The following is a 21,039-nucleotide window of genomic DNA, read 5'->3' as shown; positions in this document are numbered from 1 at the left end:
AACCTTTCCAATTTGGCCAAAGTCCACAATGCCGTAAAGGTTGGGCTACACTACAGTTTAGTTCTTTTCATAGTGTTGACTTATAATTTCATGAGAAAGAAAAAGAAAATGGGAAAGATTTTAATCTTTCCCATTTTCTTTTTCTTTTTAAAAAACATGTATAGGCCTAGGCCTAGGTGTTTAAAATAATTGTCCAATTGAATATTTAGTCGAAAAAGTTTTTGATTTTTTAATGTTGTGCCGACCGATAATATGACTAAAAGAAACTCATTCCAACCAACGTGTGCTATTTGGGAGTAGGCCTAGGCCTACATTAAAGTAAATTTCCTTGGGTTATGAATTATTAAAGGGGAAAGATGAAATAAAGATGGTATGACATGCAAGAAAGCGGAAGTAAGAATAAAATATGAAAAGAAACATGAATTAATATTAAAATCGGGCATGACAATTGTCAAATTTAAACCTTAATTATGACACGATCTGGTTCATGGGGGCCAAAGGAGGCATTTTTGACAATTGTGTTACTGTAATTATTATACATTACACGTACAATAGGCTATCATTTTAAACTGAAAACACCAAAGGTCTAGCATACTTGGTTCTAAAGTTATGAAGTTATTTCATGCATATTTTCTTGATATGCCTTAAAATAATGATCTTTTAAAATTCATGTACTCTTTTGCAGTTTGAAACTTTCTTCATCTTTATTATAATGCTAGAACTCTATGAGGTATTGTTGAACTTATGCATTAAAGTCTCAAATTGAAATATTAACACAAAATAAATGTTATTTTTATGCGATAGGCTATGCCTACAAAGTGTTTTTATTGCGATCGTAATTTTTTTAATGTTTGATAGTAATATAATTAGAAATACAAATTTAGGCTAAATATAAAATAAGGACAAATCAAACAATTACAATAATAACAAAAACGGCAAACCAAAGTGATGCATGTTTATAAGTAATGAGACATTAAGAATCTTTTTAAAATTTACTTGAATTTCTTTGCTGTAGGCCTATCCATATGGGGCGGGTCAGCTATAGCGCTTCGTGCAAAAAAACCCCAATTTTTAGAAAATGTAGGCCGATCACAAAAACGCAACACCTATGATGTTCTTAAGTATGCTGGTGTTATATTATTATCGTATTGAACAAACAATAAATTCAGAAAGAATGAAAACAATTTATTCTAATAACCAAAATAAAACCTATGCGTTTTCCATTTAAAAAAGGACAGGCCTAGGCCTACTTCGCATTGACTAGGCTCGCACGTATCGGGCTGAAAAGCATCGTAAAGTTTAAAAACAAAAAAAAGGGCGGTTTTAGAAAATGTACAACAAAAAGGAAACACCTAGTATCAACATCAAGTTTGCGGGTTTTAGAAAAGGACATCTGTGAATATCAAACTGCAATATTTCACTTCAACACAGAAAATCTCAAAAATTTCAAAAAGTACTATAAAACATTGTGTTTTTAGAGTAATAATCACAAACATGGTCAGCTATGGTTGATGAAAAAGGATGTCGACCCCAGACACGGGAAATGCCAATTTTCACTGCCGTCGTTGGTGGCGCGCTGTATTTGGAATCGCGAGAATTGTGCATCTAAAATTGTTGAAAATGCATACATGATGTGCTGCCATACTCTAGCAACGAAAATTCACAACTTGTTTTTAATGATGACAATATCAGACATTTAATGGGAGAGTTGAACCAGATTTAGTTGACTTGCATCAGCTAATGTATAGGGGTCTACAGTGTACATGAAAGATGTATTCTAATGCAACTAATGTGCAAATTATTGTTGAAACAAAGCACATTCACAGATTTTGGAGGTTTTTAATTTTTTCACAAATTTTGTTTTACCGTGCATGTCACAAGTAAGTTTGAGGAAATATTGTTATGGGAAATCACATCCGATTAAATATGCTTTTTGTCAAAAAAAACATATTTTTGGAAGTAACTTTCATTTTGTATTTCATGTTAAATTATGACTGTACCACATACTGAAGTTAAAATATGGACATCTAAAATGTTTAGTCGACCGCCTGACGAAATATGTGAATGTATCCGTCATTATTGAAAAGTATTTTTTAAATCTTTGTTCTTCGACATCTAAGCCTGTCATAGATATGGAATGAAACGATAGTTTTAAGTTATATAATGGCAATTTGTTCATATTTCGCTTTCATTTCTATATCTGGTGCAAATATACAATCCATTAGTGTTTTTGCGTGGGTGTTGATGTTAACACTGGAAAAAATATCCAATTTCTGTTGACTGTAGTTATTGTCTGTGATGAATATTGCAATTCATAGTTTATTTTATCCTTATTAAGTTATTCTTTTACTGTAATAAATTTTAATTTTGAAGCATTGCATGTAAAATGTGTGCTTTTAGAAGAATCAATATTGATGCATGATTGCTTAATTTCACAAAATGTATGTCAAGTATAATACAACTAAAAATAATATATTTTTGGGTGATATACATCTCCATTTGTAAAATTCACAAGAATAAAGCTATTGCAGAATATTTGTGTGAATCAATTTGGTGGTAATCAGTGGATATGAAGATTGTACATCAGCTTGTCATTTTCTACAAGGTCTGTTCTGCATATACAAATATTGAATGTTTATGAGTACAATGGTAAGAATATTTTCATGAGGTGAAATATGGACTGTTCCATTCAGCGAGGCTGAATGGTACTGTTCATATTTCACCAAATGAAAATATTCTTTCCATTGAACAAATGAAAACATTCAATATTTGTTTTATTTAACTCATATAAAATTCTTTATCTTCCACTTAATTTCATAATCACCAAGAAAACAAAATAAATTTCAGAAATATTACAAACTGTATTTATTTTAGAAGTTTACACCTACACCTATAATTGGCGAGTCAAGGTGGTCACCGTTCGCGATATCGGCCGCATTTATCAGCGTTGCCATGTTAGCTGTGGGCCAGTGCAATGGAAAAAGGACTATTGCAATGGTGCAGAGTGCAATAATCTTTTTAAATAAATAGCAAAAATATTCAATAGTAATTGACCAATCAAATGATAAGAATCTTTGTATGAGGTATATAAAGTGAGATAGTGGTAACAATTTGACAAACCTTATTATTAACAGACTGAATAAAATGTCCTGGCTTTTTTGTTTGTTTTGAAAATGATAAAAAGATAGGATTGCCAAACATCGGCCTGAATTGTACAAGTCACTGAAATGGCTCCAAAGTTTTCCTTCAACCACTTCAGGTTTTTTTAGACAGGAAATTATTTAAAGTTGTGTCGCCAGTGTTGATTAGTCTTCAATTCCTTTCTTAACCATTGGTCTCTATGTCAATTGGTGTTGGTGGAAAGCTTCAAAAGTTGCCCAATTAAGCTACCAGGTTTGGCAAACCTGTATGAAGGCTTAAAATGGGATAATCATTTATTTATTTGATGATTATGATATGTAATGGTCATCATGGGCAGTAGATTTTGACTCGCAGACATGTCCTCTCTATCTGTAATCCTTGTTCCTTTGTTCTCTGATATACAGGGTGATGTAGTAAGGTTATTTCATGCAGAACAAGAGAAATTCTTGACATGCGATGAGTACAAGAAGAAAAGTTACATCTTCCTGCGGACCACTGGCAGAGCCTCCGCTACAGCAGCTACCAGCTCCAAAGCATTATGGGAAACTGAGGTAAGAAACAGTAGTCTCTTGAGCAAACTTTTCACAAGTGATAAAAGTATGCAAAGTCATCTCACTGACCCACTTCCAAAATGACTTAGTGAGGCGAATTGTGCAAATTTGATGCTAATATGTGACCGTACAGCACGAATGAGCCGTAAATGTCCTCAATTAAATTCTGAGTTACAGTGTAAAATGGGCATGAAGGTCGTATTCATAGGTACCTCAATTTGGTGCACGTGTACCTCATTTAATGAGATACACGTAGCACCAAATTGAAATACCTATGAATATGACCTTCATGCCCATTTTACACTGTAACTCAGAATACAATTGAGGACATTTACGGCTCGTTCGTGCTGTACGGTCACATATGGCCAAGAATTAAGTAAATGTTTGTTTCAAATACAAATAGTTCACAAGAAAGATGCACACCGCCAATTTAAGCCCATTGTTAAGAAAATCTACTTTGTATTTGCAGTCTGTGGTAGGTTTGGAAGAAATAAAATTGTAGATAGTGATTTGAGTTCCATGCACAATGCCCTTATTTCCTGGAAACCATGAATTACATCTGGATATCTATAGTCTGTATATCTACCTTGAGTCACCGGCACTAGCTTTGAAGTTCAGCGTGTGCTATGTTGGCTTAGCGCAGTTTCTTGCGTGTACATATGTGGCACATTGTTCTGCATGTTACAGTATATATCGCACCAAGTAACGCTAACGCAGAACACACTGAACTTCAAAGCTAGTGCTGGTTACTCAAGGTATATAGGCCTACAGACAATAACTTTGTAATTACTGTATAGTGTACCTCAGTATTACTTTCCCTCGTGCTGGTTACTCAAGGTAGATATACAGACTATAACTTTGTAATTACTGTATAGTGTACCTCAGTATTACTTTCCCTCGTGCTGGTTACTCAAGGTAGATATACAGACTATAACTTTGTAATTTTCCCTCGTGCTGGTTACTCAAGGTAGATATACAGACTATAACTTTGTAATTACTGTATAGTGTACCTCAGTATTACTTTCCCTCGTGCTGGTTACTCAAGGTAGATATACAGACTATAACTTTGTAATTACTGTATAGTGTACCTCAGTATTACTTTCCCTCGTGCTGGTTACTCAAGGTAGATATACAGACTATAACTTTGTAATTACTGCATAGTGTACCTCAGTATTACTTTCCCTCGTGCTGGTTACTCAAGGTAGATATACAGACTATAACTTTGTAATTACTGCATAGTGTACCTCAGTATTACTTTCCCTCGTGCTGGTTACTCAAGGTAGATATACAGACTATAACTTTGTAATTACTGTATAGTGTACCTCAGTATTACTTTCCCTCGTGCTGGTTACTCAAGGTAGATATACAGACTATAACTTTGTAATTACTGTATAGTGTACCTCAGTATTGCTTTCCCTCGTGCTGGTTACTCAAGGTAGATATACAGACTATAACTTTGTAATTACTGTATAGTGTACCTCAGTATTGCTTTTCCTCATGCTCTAGTTTGCAATCTATACTATGCCAAATAATGAGTGCAGCATGCGCAAACTGCTTGAAGGTGCCATTTATTGTTAGATTTCAGCCTTCAATGGAAAATGACAGAAATATATACATTTGGGTCCCCTTGAGTGGCAATCCAATATGGTGATCCCTGTACCATTACACATGGGAATGCAGAGTGTGCTGATATCTTTGACTGTCAGAAAACAACATAATCACTCTTTTGATATTGACAGAATAGTTTAGATTGGAAACTATAACATGGGTGGAATGAAAGTGATTTGTACTGAAATCTTTGACAAAATAAAATGTTCTGTTCACAATGTTCTCTTTGATGTTGTCACATTAAATTGCAGGTTGTACAACATGATCCATGTAGGGGTGGGGCCGGCCATTGGAACAGCCTCTTCAGGTTTAAACATCTCGCTACAGGCCAATATTTGGCTGCTGAGGTAAGATTATTTTAACATGTTAGCAGCTGTTGAAGGTGCGCTAGGCAAAATGTGGGAGAAGTAGACACATACGGAATACAACAAAATATATCAAGTGAGAAGAAGAGAAAAATAATTAATGAGAGAGAGCGTAATTGTTCATTTGCTTTCTTTAGCACTTTCCTTTCTTTGTACATCCCACATCTAGGGATTTCTTTTCCCTGCACATCCAAGTTGCTGCCGTGGCATGAGAATATTATTAAATTATTCTCATGCAAGTTTTGGGTGAATTTCAACTGTGTATGAGCAATCATTTGAAATATTTATTACTAGCGGAATGCCCGTGCTCTGCGCGGGCCTCTGCTAGTTGAGTTAACGGGAGCGATTACTAAAACGGCAAGAATCACTGAACAGATTACATGATGAAAGAGACTATCAATAGGTCTAGGGCCTAAATGGTGTTTAATACCACGCCGAATTGCTATTACGTAAATAGGCCTACTAAATAATCTAAACCATAACCCCGTTACCCCATATAGGCCTACCCTAAGATCCATGATATGAAAAGGTTCATAATCTGTCCATTCTTTATTTCCTTTTTAGCTCGCTCGCTCTTTCTTTCTTTTTCTTCTTTCTTTCTTTCTTTATTATTTTTGCTTGCTTGCTTGCTTGCTTCCTCCCGTACCCTTATGATATTTGGTAGGCCTAATCCTGTTATCCCATCCCGTATACCATAAACCGTACCCGTGCGCAAGTTGGCTATGCGCAACCGTGTGCGAGTCAAGTGGCGGTACGGACGGTACGCAGACCGACTAATGACGGCGCGATTTCTGCTAGTCAAGTGGACGCGTTGGTTGGCATACAAACAGCCGCTAGGGGGGGTCTATATATTTGCTTGAAAAACTCGCTTTTTTACTGATTTTGAGGCCAATTCGTGACCGTTTTCAACCAAATTTTCGCATTACCATTTCGGTATATTCCTGGATGTCCCGTATTTGGCGACATTTGGATCGAAACTGATGAAGCCTTTGATTATCTCGCCCACATAGTCACATCGAGATGGGGAGACAGAAAATTTTGTCATTGAGAATTTGATGAGTTGTATGATAATAATTCAGCAGCATGTTTTAAAAATGACAAGGCTAGCTATCTCAAAATAAATATTAATTAGATTTGTTAAAGGATTAGTAAACATGTCAAGGTTCTGTTTTGTTAATTAGTTTTTTTTGTATCTTTGTTTATGGAGAAGTTGAAAGAGAGAGAGAGAGAGACATACAGATGTATGTGAGAAATAAAGGGTAGAAGTCAAGATATATGATAAGAATGACTTAGAATATGAAGATGTGATATAGAAAGAGACAGCATGAAAGCTAAGACTAAAGCGTGACACTGAAATTAAGAGTAGCAATGGTAAGAGGAAATCAAAGAGAATGAGAGATTTGAAATAGAGAATGAGTACACAGAGAAGTGCTGTAGAGAGCAAATCACATGCAAGGAAATAGACAGATTCCGACAATGAATTGCACTTGACCCTGGAGGCATGAATAAAAGGAAATCAAATAGAAAGGTGTAGATGTAGTTTGTGCTGTCGCTGATAGAAATCAATTGCAATTACATTTTACCTGTACCACAGAAACTGCTAATTGAAGCAATTTCTACTACACTTTGCAATTTCACTTTGTAAAAATAAAATTATGCAGCTTGTATTATGATTTCACATTTTTTCTCTTATCTCGAGAACTGATTTCATTGGCTAATATTTATGCAGTGGCCAACCACATATTTCTTAATGCTACTCATAAATCATTCAATTGAAAATGTGGAAATTTGGAATATTTTATTGGAATGGTATCTTTGAAATTCATAGTTCAAAAACATATATGAGACCGTACACTACGAATCAGCCGTAAAGTCGGCCCCGGTCAATTTTGTTTTATTTTGTGTTTAGAAAATATATATCATAAGCTTTAGGGCTCATATTGAAATTCCCTTACACAGGAAGGTGTGCGCCATCCTGCAGCTTTCCTTTGCTAGCCGCCTTTTGTTAAAATTCTGGGCAGGGTGTATCACTGATGCATATAATCCATCCGTTTTATGACCGAGCTTTCCTGAGGCCCGCGCTTAGCGAGGGGAATCCTGCCTTCTTTCTGTGTGAAAACGTGGTAGGGTATTTCAATATGAGCCCTTAAAATGGTATATCATTTGACTTCATTTCATATATGTATGTCCACCACAAAGGTAAATATTATTTTGAGGAGAATATCTCAAAAAGTCCCGACTTATGTACAGCCCATCTGATGGTCACGTATCTGGGGATTTATTCCCGGTTTTGTTAGAGCAGGTTGTATGTGTGTATTCACATGTGTTTTCCCCTCCCACTTATTTTTCAATCTAAATATTAAAAATAGCACCAGCCATCAGGTGACATAGAAGTTGAGGCACAAAATGCAATATATGCCATTGGTGCATTGTGTTTATTTTTACCAATATTGTTACTGATAGTGTAATATCATTTTGATGTTTATTTAGAGAATAAAGGTATTGTTTTTAGCCGCTGTATTGCAACTATCATCTCGTATAACACAGCGACGTCATTATTTTAAGTAAAACAATGATTGGCCAATATGTAATATTTGACTTTTATTGCCAGTTAGAACTTACTAAAGGATTAGGGTTGAGCTATTTTTCATTTAGCAAAACAGGATAATATTTTTAAAATCCCATACAATTAGTGCTGTATTTTTCTGGAATAGGGAGTAAACCCACAATTTCAGTCCTTGACATTGTAAATTTGATATGCTATGCAATACTATTCTATTATGTGAGGTCCTTTTGCAGCAACTGCTTTTATCGCGCAAAGAATTTACCGTGGTCACACAATGTTATGCAGCTTGTTCAGTGAACGAGATGCCGATGTGATGATGTCGAGATTCCAATTTGCCAATCAGAACCCCTCTTCCATGGTTACTCTGTAAACAACGCCTAATCAGCAGAGTGTGTAAGGATCTTGCTGAATAGTTATGATAGTAGCAGGCCCCTGACAGTAAATTTCACTGATCCCCATGTTCTTTTCCATCCCAGCTCAATCTAACCAGCGATTCCTGCTGTTGTTTTGGTTCCATGCCAGCACCCCCGGTACACGCATGGAGGCCGCCATCTTGGAAAAAGGGGGTGATTCATGGATGTGTTAAAAATATTATTAAAAGTATTAGAAACAGCTGTTCAACATTTGAAAAAAATACACTGTAGCAGGCTTGGAAACGTCTAATCGGGATGCAGCAAGCCGTGATTTTTACAGGGAAATTTTATTACTTGAACGCGAAGTTCGGAAGCGATGCAGCCGGTAGAAGTCACGGTAGTGTTCCAGGCCTACGCGATGGCAGGGTAATGGTGACTTCCATAGTTTTAGTACTTTTATCATAAAGTGACACTTCCCAATCCTATTTATTCCCTGATAGTAGTGCCATTTTGAGATACAGGAAAGGCTAATTGATCCTCATTAATCTAGGATTGATTAGTAATCAAAGTTAAGGTGTTGTTTTGGGTGTGGAGTTGGAAGGCAAACTTTGATGAACCAGATTCAGGATTTATTTAGTATACAGTCTGTCCACTTTGAAGTACAAAGTGACAACGCTCGCGTATACGGGGCGTAAACAGTGCGCAGTGTTGCGTCTCTGCGTGCCTTCAAAGTCGGTATAATGTGTGCGTGCGCGTCGGTACTTTGTACTTCAGAGTAGACTGACTGTAGTGGTATGTTTTCAATCACCCTATCACTCTAGTTGCCAAAACCTGAGTGCATGGTCTATGTTTACTACTACATCAATACAAAATGTCAAAGCTTTCACTGAAAGTTGAATGCTCCCTTGATATATAGAATTTCCTGATTCAATTTGATTGATGGTGAAATACTGAGGATAGGTTGCGCAAATAACTTTCTTGAATTATGTTCAGCTGCATCTGATAGCAGAGAACCTACATTGTGTAGGATTGAATAGGGTGTGGTGTCATGTGTTAGTCATGTGATTGTGTAGTAGGGTGGATAAGTTACGTAATTTGCTCCTAACCTATGATGTGGATATGTGTAGAGTGGTGATGATGTACAGGTAGAAACATGGTTTAATCGGTTATCTTATTTTGTAGTGTGTGGTGAGACACAAATCAATGTATCAACATACATAACAGAGTGGTATTAAAGATTTACCAGATACCACTCACTTCTATAAGAGAAGTAAATTTCAAATGTCAATGGACAAAGCACTACAGAGATGCTACTTTTCTGATTTGTGAGGGAGAGATAAGTGAGGAATAGTAAAGAGAATGAGAGACTGGAAAAGATAGGCTAAGAAAGAGAGACAGGTGGAACAAAGCAAGCCTGTACTGGAGATTGGCAGTGATGTCAAAATGCATCTGTATGTGAGTGAGCATATTATGCTGCCTTTACACAAATGCGTATTTGCCATGTTATGCTGTGATTCCGAGAATGGTGCTTGCATTTCAACTTCAAGACTACACAACTTGAAATATGCAGTGATATCACTACCAATCTTAGACTAGAGTTGTAAGGAAGAGTGACAGACATATGGAAGAAAAGGAAGCATAAAAGTTGCATGCAAATGAATAGAAAAAAAACCCAACTCAAAACTGGCTTATGAGTTGTGAACATGGGTGCTTATAAAGAATCGCTCTTAGAACCACATAGCTAATCAGAAAAGCTGTTAGAAAAATACACCGAGTGCATAAATATTGTATAAATGCAATTGCATGCAGTGCAGGATTGATCAATATTTCTTGAAGATGGGTGCATTGATATTGGTCAATTTTTCCAACAATGAACTTGAGCTGAATGTTGATGCATTCAATGGTAAATGGTAAAAATAAAACTCAAAATTCCTATTTGATTTTAAGTTTTCTACAAGTTTTTTAAATTTTCAACACAGAAGATAATTATTTTGTACTATGTAGCAGTGATTTTATTTGTCTACTATTCCAACATTTTGCAATAGACATTGGATACTTTTTGCACAAAATGCTTGGCCCAAAGCCTATATACTGACACATAAAACCAAAACAAATAAATTAAAAGAAAAATGCATTCTGCATTACATTTCACTCTCTCACAAGCTTTGAGACTCTGGATTTAATTAAGGTAGCCTAATTGAGTCCAATCTCTCTCAACAAGTGATGCACATCTATTAACCTATAGATCTACACTGAAATAAAAGGCTGTAGCTGGCCTTACTAGTAATGTGCAAGATGCGCAAGAAGTGGCCTTGAGTTTTGTTACATTTGCATTGTTAGCTTGTAATTTTCTCCTGATTGTGCTTTGACACTGACATTTACCAGAATACATAAATAACATGCTTGGTTGCTTTTATGGAGCCCTTAACATGCCAGCAAGAATTAGTGTATCAATATCATTCAAATATTTTCAGCACATTTAAAAAACCCACAGCTAACATACATATAATTACGGTGCAAAGCGGAAAGTACCTAAATGCACGGAAGGAATTTATCCATCTATAAATGCTTGAATTTTTACTGATTGTTGAATTAAGAAATGAACAATACTTTATTGGTGCTGTTTATAAATCAAAATGTAGCTTTTCCTGTGATAGTAGAGTCAGGGGTGAGCACTATTGCTCACCTGAAATTCAGAGCCTGGCTGTTAAGTAATAATTTGGTGTATTACATCACATGTGTATTGTTCAAAAGTGTTAGTTGTCAGAAAATCAAATCAATTATGATATATGGCAACCAAAAAAATGGCCCAGACTGGCCCAGGTTTTGACAATTTTGAGGATGTTTTTTTTCATGTACAAATGAATTCCAATCCAAATTTTGAAAATGTAATTTGTATTTTTTGTTTTCTGTTACCTAGTCTATAATAAAGAGCAGCCTTTCAGTAGTGAATGCCCTTAGTTCTATATGCACAGATTTGATGCAACCCTTGAGGTTGTTATTGCATGTGTATAAATTGATGATGAAAATGACAATCAAGTTGTTATTAATAATTGGTTTTCAAGTGATGCCCTTAGAAATCATGTGACAGCTGATGCAGCTATTTTGTATGATTATTGTATTTTTTAACAACAATATTTTTGCATTGAGTAAACGTTCATTAACTTCATGAACACTATAGTATCATGAATAACTATGAAACATTAAATAACTTATCATATTTGAGATATTTATTATGAAAAACTGGTGTATGTACCTTCGAGGAAATTTGATAAGAGAGTTTCTCATAGATTTCTTAAGGTTTGGTGGTCCCTGAGTCAAGGCTGGAAGTGTATTATAATCCATACCAGGGAAAGATGGGTTTGAGAATGTGCAGCAGAGAGGAGTAGTATTTTCACACTCTCTGGTATAATTAGGATTCACATCATTTTCAGACAAAAGTGTTCATTTCTCATTGTTTCTCAAATTTACAATTTTGTCACCAAAATTTATGTAAATTTGGCATTATTTTAAATATAGTAAATCATTTCAAAATCCACACCATCATTATAATTTCAGGTGTCTTTTCCCTCAAATTGATACATATCCATTCCCAGTTTAGGATATTCCATTTAAAATCCTCCCACACAGAGAATGTGGATCTTAAATTGGGTTACCTGAATGTGTCACTCCATTTGAAATTTCCACCCCATTTGTGGGAGATTTAAGTGATGTTTACCATAAAGGGTGTATGGGTTTTAATTGGAATAGCCCAATCCCTGCTACGCATTACTTCCCAAACTAACTGCGTGTTTACACTGAGCATTCTGTATTTTTACCCGGTATTACCTGGTAACCCACAATCCGATTCAGACAACAACCAGCACGTTTCTACTGATGCTTAAAATAAGGGTTGTGGTGTGTACCGGAAGTACTGAAAATATTTTCCTGACCCCAAGCTGCTTTTAAGGTCACGATGTGATACATAAAATGTACATAAAAGAAGTTCAACACCCAGCAACCGTTAACCGTTGTGTTTCCACTGACAGAAATACGGGTGTCACACCACATGGTCTACCTCATGAGGTGGATCACGGTGGCCTGGTGTCCACACAGCATCACTCTGAACCGATCTGTTTCCACTGAGCACATTAACCGGTAACACTCTAAACTAAACCACATTACCCGCCAACCGTTCCCCAGTAGAAACATACAGTAAAATGAAGACCTACTCACTCCACCCAGATGTAATGGGGAGCTATGAAGGGATAGTTACAATCTGAAGTTGAATTAAGACTAGATCGCTGAGCGATTACGATCATGTATGAGAATCGCTGTTCTGAAAAAACTTTCATGTCTAAATTCAGCTTAAGTGCTGAAAGGAGCTGTGTTATTGATGTGCATGTACCTCAGTAGCAGAGGAATTATTCTGGTACTTACTATGAAGTTAAATGACCAACAATTGGTTTTTTTTATTTTTGTAATATTTTTTACAGGTGGACACTGACACAGCCAAAGATACAACCAGGGAAAAGTTACGGGGACCACAAGGTGGAACCGTCTACCACCTGGTACCAATTCAACATGGCAATGATATTGCATCTATATTTGAATTGGATCCTACAACTATGCAAAGAGGAGACTCGCTGGTACCCAGGTAAATTATAACACCATGTCTGCAGGGGTTGAGTTTTGAAAATAGCAGGCATGCTACAAATCACACTTCTGGAAATGTTAAAGCAAGCTGTCATGTGCGCTATTAAATTGCACTTGGTAAGAAGTTCAGGAATTGGGGTGTGGTATAAATCGCACTTGAACATGTGAATTAAGGTGTGCGATGGTGTGCGGTCGTACTCTCAAGTTAAAACAAACTAAGCTTCAAATTTGTATATTCATATCTTTAATGACAAGCACTGCTTTCCAAACAGGGGCTTATGCAAAGAACATACAACATAAACTAAAATCAATGTAAGGTTTTAAGGTTAGAATTGTCTTTATTGTTAAGGTTAAGATAAGATGGAAGTTATTTTGATGGCGAGATATGCATAAGGGTTACAATTAGGGTTGATATGGTGGCCACTATGTATAACATTGCTATTAAATTGTAGAAACAAGCATTATGGTGGTCTGCATTAGCTTACAAGTCAAATGTAATTTAAACCAAATTTTATTTGTGGGTTAATGGTTTATTGGCCAATTGACGACAAAAATAAATGAATCTATGAATTTACACATCTACACTGAAACTCTTGAACAAATTATACTGTTATCTGAATATTTTAAATATGTATATATTGTGTATGTATTATTCCTATGTGTTGTAGGAATTCCTACGTGAGGTTAAGACACTTATGTACCAATACCTGGGTACACAGCACATCATTACCACTGGACAAAGCTGAAGACAAACCAGTCATGCTCAAGGTATGTAACTTGTGCTCCCAAACCGTCCAAAATAATCATGCTTTTAGCAGTTTTATCCCCTAATTGTTATGGTTGTCCCAGTTTTAGCACTTTACATTATTACTCATAATTGTCTTGGACAGTTTGTTACCATCTGCCATATATCTGTTGAGTACATATTGGGTTAGTTTTGAGAGAAATAGACTGGATTAATAAATAAAACTGGGTAAATTATCATGATTTGTTTTAAAGCAGTATTTGGTGAGCCTAGCATTCTCTTTTTATGATATTTTCAGTAGATTTCCACGAAAAAAGCTTATTCCCAAAATTTCAGTTTATTCCAATTTTTTGTTGCGAGTTAACCCTGTGAGAACTCCCTGGCCAAAAAGAAGTTTTCATTATCAATTGGACCAATCGGCAACATTGTAGAATAATTTTACCACGCAAAAAAATGGGGTGAATTATTTGCAAAACTCCATTCTGATTGGTGATTAAAGTGAAGATATCATGTAATTGACCAATCAGAGGCAATGTTAGATCGTTAGGTAGCACTCAGGGGGTTAAGCATGATTATGTGTATTACCCTGCTACATAGACAATGACGCATTTTAATTTCGTTCTGGTGCCCCCTTAAAACAGCAATATTGTACAATATTTTAATGATTGAAGTAAATTTGACCATAATTTGTCCTTTTGAGTGTTCATTTGCTTCAAAAACGAAGTGTATTATGCATAAAATATGCAAACCATGGTCAAACACAGTACTTCATTTGAATGTTTACGCGAATCCACAAGGATTTACGCTATTGATGTTTTAGGAGAATCTGTGAATTAATTCACGATGGATTTATGAGCCTGAAAATTTGATAAAAAGAAATGGAAAATTACCCACAAGAAGGATTTTGAAAATAAAGGAAAATAACTAAAATAAACCCCTGCTAGTGCTAGCCCAACATGCTATGTTGGGAATTCCAGCTTTACATTAACAAACTGACATTTGTTGTAATTTATGACCAGATCATCAAACCTCACTTTCAAACAACAGACAACCAATGTTACAAACAAAGTCTATTCATGATTTTTTCCATGTGACATACATTTTGTAGATGCCCTACATTCCTATTCATTAAAGTGTTAGAGAATTCACTAGACACAATGGAGGTTAACACAATAGCAATTATCATCTCATGAATGTGCCTCAATTCTATTCATTTTGCCATATGTTTCAAATATGCAAAATCATGTGTTTATAACTTCAAGAGCATGGTAAAAATCTGGAAAATATCCAGACATTTCTTTGTCACCTAATTGACTTGCAAGGACAAACATTGTTCTTATTTCAAAACACTCGGGTATATGGAACAAACACCTACATAAACTAGACACACATTCCATTTGTGGTGCATAACAACATGGCCCTTTAAGCTTACCAAAATGCAACATTTGTATATTGTGTATATATCGGTTCTAGGTTGGCACTGCCCAGATACGTGAAGACAAAGAAGCCTTTGCCATCGTGCCTGTGCCAGCAGCTGAAGTCCGAGATTTGGACTTTGCCAATGATGCCAATAAGGTGCTATCAACAATTGCTGTCAAATTAGAAAAGAGCTCTATCACACAAAATGAAAGAAGGTAAGGTCTGGAAAATATGGAATATCATGTAGTGAGAGAGAGAGAGACAAAAAGAGAGTGAGTAGAGGAGAGAGAGACACACACATACATAAAGTAAGAAAGCACCCTAAATGCTTAACGTACCAGAGTGTAAGACAATCTCTGTTCATCTGGCACTGTCTTATGCCCTGATAGGTTTTATTGGCTGCCTTAATTTGCTAGTATCAAAAACATAATTGGTCATTGAGACATTTCACAACTACAGGTAAATTAGGTCATTCTTGACAAAGCTCAAACTCTAAGAACGCAAGTGGCTCCACGATAAACTCACACACACAGAAGAAAGCATGCACATGCCTTACATTGCATACACACTTATATTAGTACGCTACATGGACGCAACATGTTCAAGTTTGGCCAAGAATTACTTAATTTACCTGTAGTGAAGATTCACCAGTAATTTTCTGTAAAATAAGTCTCCTTATTCATCAGAATTCAGGTTTGGATAAGAGGGAAAGTCTCAGCCCCTTCTATGCACCCAATGACCAATGGGTCAACCATTTTGTGTTGTGATTGTTGATCAACCAATTGTTTATCACTTCAGCATTCATGCTCATATATGTCCAACGCACAGCGCATAACTCTAAACAATCAGGAAATTTAGTTTAATTCAGTGTGGAACAGAGGAATGACTTGACACTGGAAATTGTGAGTGCACTCTACCTCTTGGTACAAATCCATTGTGTAACAAGTAACAATTATTTTTTCTTCTTCTAACAGAATTGTGACCCAGCTACTGAATGACCTTGTCTACTTTGTCGCAAATAAATTCAACAATGGCGGTGATGCCATGAATCTTGTGATATCAAACCCAGACAGAGATCGGCAGAAACTCATGCGTGAACAAGATATCCTCAAACAGGTTGGTATACCAGTTTTCATCCTGATGTGGCAGTGACGTCAGTGCACGTCATTAGGCGCAGCTTCAAGTAGCTAGCGGATGCTCAAAGCGCTGGCATACCGTATGCATGCACACGTTTAAAGGTGCTGCATGTATGCACACACGAAACAGCTGCTTCAACACGCTGACATCACTGCCACGTCGGGGTGAAAAATATTATAGTTGTGAATAAGATAGAGATTGTATTGGTATTGCAGGTGGATTCTACTATTTCTATACCTCCATTGTGAGGCAGATTGTTTTTGCAATGTCAATGCTTGCCTCCATCAATCCGGATGCTGTAGTTCTGGAATGGATAGGCTGATTGACTTTGCATGTTCTAGGATAGGAAAGCCATGACCAGTGGGGGGTCTAATTTGCATTTGTTATTATGATAATGAGCCAATTTCCTTTTTTTTTTCCAGTATTTTTTGCCAGAAATGTTTTCTTTCAAATGTTTTCACAATTTTTTTTATACATCAAGGTGGAAGCATTGTTGTCAAAGCATTGTGCCGAGAACCAGAACATTTTAAACTGAAATTATAAATTTCTGATAGATTTTAATTAAAATTGGTCTTTAATTGAAATTAGAAGATTTTGATTCAAAACAGTAACAACAACAACTACTATGAGCATGCTTGAGGTAATCTTCCTGAACATAATAGGCCATCTGGTCTTTTGGAGTTCATAATAAAAATGTTCTTTTTCATATTTTGACATACATCTCAAGAACCAGAAGACCTGTAAATCCATATTAAAATCCTGTATTGAAATCAGTCAATCTCTAAATATATCCTACATTCTTCCAAAAACCAATTTACTCTTTATTTTCAACTCAAAGGTAACAAAGTTGAGACTTACATTTAACCATGGAAATTTATGTAGCTTATGAGAAAGTTCCAAAGACAAACTTAGTGGTTTTCCTTCTAGACCACAAGCACATCCGCACTTTACTTCTGTAGCAATAGAACATGGAACCATATCTTAATTGATTAATACAAATGATCTACAGAGAAATTATTCATTCTTGTTTTTTCTGACACGAAAGATCTGTTTGATGTTTTACCCATATTCAAATTTAAAACCTAGCATTAATTAAGGTTAATATTTGGGTTAGATCAAATGTTTCTCTACTCCTCTACTCGGTAATGATTCCATACTGGGATTCTACCAGTGGTTAATATGTGAACTGGAGTCCACTTCACTAAACTTTTAACCCTTCGTAACTAAAGTAACCATTCGTAAAGTTACGAATACCCAAAACTAAGGGTCCCTGTAGTAAATCCCTATTACTTATGAAGGGTACCGTTCGTTATTAAGTTTAGTGAAATGGAACTTACTTTGTAAGTAATGAATGATTTCAAGATTTACTAAGCTTTGTAAAGTTTAGTGAAATGGACCTCAGATCTGATACAATCAGTCCAAAGTCAGCAATAGTGAAATTGAGGTATGGGCAAAAATATGGAGCAAAAATACAATAAAAAACAAAATAGCCTGTTTCTGAATAGGCTCATGCACTATTTTGGCCACAAAAGGATATATAATTGATTATTTAGTTGTAAATAAGTGTGCTGGGAGCTGTATACTCTCAGGAATCAAATTGTGTGAAATATATGGTGCCTTACACAAGTGGGTGGCATGCATCACAGCTCTCATAACATAAATCACTCCTTATTAATCATGGACATATATTACTTCTCGTATGTGATCATTGTTAACCAGGGTAGCTCTGCATCTTTCCTATTATAATCCCCAGATTTTCAAGATCCTCAAGGCTCCTTTCAGCGACAGCGGTGAGGGTCCTATGCTGAGGATAGAAGAGCTGGGGGAGGAACGACATGCCCCATATAGGAATATATGCCGGCTTTGTTATCGCATCCTGAAACTATCCCAACAGGCATACAGGAAGAATCAGGTGAGTCATTGTGAGGTGGAAATGGGGAGTTGTGGGTTCAAGTGGAGTTACAAAGTGAGTTACGTTCAAAGTACTCAGAGATGTAATTTCTCCGTATTTTTACGGAATTCCGTATTTTTACGGAATTCCGTATTTTTTTTCATCCCCAAAAATCTCAGTATTTTCCCCGTAATTTTCCGATTACGAAAATGTATTTTTTTCTCCGTTTTTTTCCGTGTCTTTGTATCTTTTTTCTCCGCGAAAATACCCCGTCTGGAACAGGGGAACAAAAAAATAGCGCCTCAGCGATTATATTTCGCTAGTTTCGCTCGTGTCTCTGTGGCAGCACGTGGCCGCTTGCCGTACGGCTCTCGCTATAGTGGTGAAACGATAGCTTGTGCGTGTTGTGTATTACTTGTGTAAGAGATTGACGGAGGTGAATTCTGCTGACATCCAGGGGCGCTGACATCGTAACAATTGCACACGTGAAAGTTTATTTTGATTTGGCTCAATGGATTGTGACCGATTTTCTTGGAAATCATTATTGGACCTGAAGTATCGACAATGGAGGTTGATAGGACAGACATACTGCTTAAAATGGTAACTTTTCCCTTTTTTCAATGAATGGAAAATGGAAGAAATTAACAGTTTTTGTGCATGAAATTGACTATAATTGAGGCTAAAATAACAAAATTTTCCAACGGGGGCGCTGCCCACGTACCCCCCACGGGGGCTCTGCCCCTGGACCCCCGAGAACAACTCGCGCAAGCGCTCGGATATATTAGTTTCCGTATTTTTTTAAATACCCCACTTACATCCCTGAGTACTATAAATATAATTATGTAAAAAGGAACGCATTCATGATGGATATGCAAACGTAAAGGTGTCATTCATATGTGACCAGTTGAGCCATTTTGAGGTGGAAAATGGGGAGTTGTTGGTTAAAGTTGTCCGTCCACCACAATAGGCTATAATGTTGGTGTTCACGTTTTGAGATATTGAACAGGCACATTCTCCTCAAAAAGCTTTACAGTGATATATTTTATGTCCCTATTGATTGATTGAAAGGCAATAAATGTGTTGGGAAATATCTTAGAACTTGTTCTGCTGACATTACGGCCCCTTTGTGGCAGATGGCTACATTTTGTGAGAGCAGTCACATATGACTTTAGATGATTTGAAGAGTTTCTATGTTTCTCTGTTGTCATGTATTTTCAAAACAAGAAACAAGAAAAGTGATTTGGCAGAGAATCAAATCCATGACCTCTGGTTTGCAATACCTGTGCCTGCGCGGTCGCACGAACTCATGGTTCTAGGTTCAAATACTGTACAAATATGCCGCAATGGGAAAACTCTTCAAAACCTGCAAAAAATTCCTGTCGTTAAACCCTAAATTTTTCTTTCATATAAATTATGAAATGGCAGGTTCAAATCTTGTACAAATATGTTGCGATGAACAAAAATTTTAAGCAATACAATTTTCCTGCTGTTAAAGCCTCAATTTTTCATGCAAATAAATTATGAAATAGCATCAGGAATGTCTTGAAGTTGAATGGAAAACATTATGTAGGTAATACAGGATGTGGCAAATGATTCATGTGCATGAAAGAAAGGGTAGGAAATCAGGATTTCTGGAATAAATGCGGTTCCAATGTTGGTGTCAGCAAATTTATGTGTCGTTATCCAAAGTTTATTTACTGTATTGTCTGTAATAAACTCCCTGAGGGCATGCAATTTTTTTTAAAGAGGGGAGGGCATTTATTAGAGGCAAACATTTAATGAAAATCATATAGAAAGCATTGAAATGAGTACCGACTATATCCCAAATTTATGATATGAGTTAAAACATTGCATTTTTTTGGAAAAATAATAAAAAAATCCACCAATTCTTCTTGATATTAGTTTTATAAATATGACATGTAGATACCACTGTCACAGTATCCATTTTCAAGTTCATGCTAAATGTAGACCAAATCCTAAGGGTACCCTTATAGTGGACCAGTTTGGGCTTTGAGCCCTGAATAAAATTTGTGTGTAAATAGGGCGGCTGTATTGACAAAAGTTCTCTATTTGAAAATTTCATGTAACATTTTTGGATAAAGGTTCTTTGTGTTAATATGCACATTTTATCTGGCTGTCATTTCTGAAAATTGATGTGAGTTGAGATGGTTGGGGTGAAAATTTAATTTTGTACCAACATTTACTCAAAAGTGTCAAAATTAAAATCTCTATGTCTTTAGAAGTAAATTGAATAAAAACTTTAGCAGTTGTGAAGAATACATGTATATGTTGCATTTTTAATCAGTGCCCATAAACAAATAGTTATTATTAAAATATCTTGATGTAATATTTAGTAGAAATGCAATATTTTGGTAATTCTGTCTGATAAAAAAAATTACCAAGGCATAATTTATTTTTAAAAAAGTAAAAAATTATATCCCCCCAAAATGAATAATGTACCTTAAAGAAATGAAAACCAAGGAAGCCATTTTGTGCAAGAGTTGAACTTGAAAAGCACCAGCACACAATTCATGGGAAGTTGATTATAAATAAAGCATGGAGTACATGTCTGCTTTCTCATATGCATCATTATTAGTCTTTTCTTATTTGCATATACGTGACTATACC

At 35.9% G+C, this 21,039-nt stretch overlaps 1 protein-coding gene across 1 annotated transcript in view; it reads left to right on the top strand.

The window, feature by feature from the left end:
• The window catches only part of LOC140171196 (inositol 1,4,5-trisphosphate receptor-like), a 160,100-nt gene that overhangs the window by 46,086 nt on the left and 92,975 nt on the right, over positions 1 to 21,039 (top strand). Inside the window, exons 8-14 of the mRNA XM_072194405.1 lie at positions 3,546 to 3,692; positions 5,552 to 5,647; positions 13,060 to 13,220; positions 13,888 to 13,987; positions 15,438 to 15,598; positions 16,358 to 16,499; positions 18,274 to 18,432. Of these exons, the coding sequence (XP_072050506.1) occupies positions 3,546 to 3,692; positions 5,552 to 5,647; positions 13,060 to 13,220; positions 13,888 to 13,987; positions 15,438 to 15,598; positions 16,358 to 16,499; positions 18,274 to 18,432 (966 nt within the window). The remainder of the gene's footprint in view (positions 1 to 3,545; positions 3,693 to 5,551; positions 5,648 to 13,059; positions 13,221 to 13,887; positions 13,988 to 15,437; positions 15,599 to 16,357; positions 16,500 to 18,273; positions 18,433 to 21,039) is intronic.

Source organism: Amphiura filiformis, chromosome 15 (assembly GCF_039555335.1).
Source record: "Amphiura filiformis chromosome 15, Afil_fr2py, whole genome shotgun sequence".
In the NCBI taxonomy this organism is placed as follows: domain Eukaryota; kingdom Metazoa; phylum Echinodermata; class Ophiuroidea; order Amphilepidida; family Amphiuridae; genus Amphiura; species Amphiura filiformis.
This window is presented reverse-complemented; position numbering and strand designations above follow the sequence as displayed.